General features: G+C 58.0%; 1 protein-coding gene across 1 annotated transcript; it reads left to right on the forward strand.

The window, feature by feature from the left end:
• Positions 1-350: 350 nt before the first annotated feature.
• GGS23DRAFT_549213 (uncharacterized protein) lies at positions 351-1,195 on the forward strand. Its single transcript, XM_051515198.1, has one exon. It carries the CDS (start codon positions 407-409, stop codon positions 1,046-1,048), a length of 642 nt encoding a protein of 213 aa, XP_051376331.1. The 5' UTR covers positions 351-406; the 3' UTR covers positions 1,049-1,195.
• The last annotated feature ends 329 nt before the right edge of the window (positions 1,196-1,524 follow it).

The raw sequence follows: 1,524 nt of genomic DNA on the forward strand, positions 1-1,524 counted from the left end.
CCTGCAGCAGAGTCCCCTAAACCGTCCGGATGTAGGCAATGCAGCGAGGGCCAAGGTAGGCAGGTCAGGCCCCTGCGCAGAGGAGAGAGAGGAGACGGCGAAAGGGGCGGGTCGGATACGAAGAGCTAATTAACCCTCTTACATGCATACCCACCTACGCGCATGAGTGCAATACCGGGGCACATGGCAGCGCGTGCCAGGCGACGCACGAGTGGTTGTTATTGTCGGTGCCTGTCTCGCAGACACGCCGTACCTACCGTACGCCAGTGGGCCGCGTAAGGCGTAGACGTATATAGGCCAGCTGGGTGTCTAGCTCTGCCTGTGGGCCCGACTTACTTACCTCCTGTATAGGTAAGGCATTTTGGCCAGCGCTGCGGCGCCTCCTGGTTTGCGTGTGCACGTGGATATGGATGGATATGCACATAAGCGTATCGGAACCCACATATGCATGTCTCCGATACGCCCACCTGCCTGCCTCTGCCTACGGGGCTTCCGCTCCTCGCTTCTTCTCCCCCCCTCCCCCTTCCCCTTGCCGGCTGGCTTCTCGCGCCCGCCTGGCACGCGGCCGGACCTCGCGGGGGGAGAAGACTCCTCCCTCCCGGACCAATCGAGCGAGCGCCCGACCACCCGCCGACCTAACTTGTCCGTTTGTCTGCATGCGCCTGTCTCGAGCACTATACCCCCCCTACCCCCTCCCCCGCTAGACTGGGTAGATGAAAGGAATGGAGAGGAAAGAAAGAGGCGGGGAAGTAGAGAGAGAGAGAGAGAGGGAGAAAGAGAGGCATTTGAAACGCTTTTTTCGCAGAGAGACGTCTGCTGGCCGGATCCTGCGTCACCCGGGGCGAGGAAGGGAGGAGGAGGGAGGGAGCCAGTCTTCCCAATCGAGTCGAGGCGACCGGTCGCGGTATTTTTTTCGTCGGTTTCGTCCTGCGGGTCTCTACCAAACCCCGGGACGTTGGTGCGGCACGGAGATTGGGGATGGATTTGGCCACGCCGATGTGGGTTCGGTATGTATGTGTATGTATGTAGGGGATGCAGAGGGGAGTGAGCCGATGGACGAGTGAGCGAGCGCGTGAGAGACAGAGAGAGAAATAGGTTGTGTGTGTGGATATGGATGTGGGTGGGTGTGGATGTGGCTATATAGGCATGTACGTATGCATATATACATGTATATGTATATCGGCGGGTACCTAGGTATGTATGCATCTATGTATAATGTAGGGAGGTGTGCACTCATAAGAGGCAGGCCTGTGTGGATATATATAAGGATAGATATATATGTATGTGCACACACACACACACATGTATAACTCCTGGGTGCACGCGGCACGCACCCAGGTTAGTTAAGGTAGCTATGTCCGGGCGGGCGACGTGGAAGCGTGTGAGACAGGCGGACCACACACCCGCGTACATGGGCACCAGGCATAACGGCAGTCTATAACGTGGGAAGCCAGACCGGTAGTATAGACCGGGAACTCTGTAGGCAGGTTAGCGAAGCGAAGAGAGCGAGGGGGGTGCGCAGGC

The sequence above is a fragment of the Durotheca rogersii genome (genome assembly GCF_024521655.1).
Source record: "Durotheca rogersii strain YMJ 92031201 chromosome Unknown GGS23scaffold_2, whole genome shotgun sequence".
Taxonomy (NCBI): domain Eukaryota; kingdom Fungi; phylum Ascomycota; class Sordariomycetes; order Xylariales; family Xylariaceae; genus Durotheca; species Durotheca rogersii.

Bases quoted from the DNA above. Each gene is read 5' to 3' on its own strand.
- GGS23DRAFT_549213 (XM_051515198.1), top strand. From the start codon at position 407: ATGGATGGATATGCACATAAGCGTATCGGAACCCACATATGCATGTCT.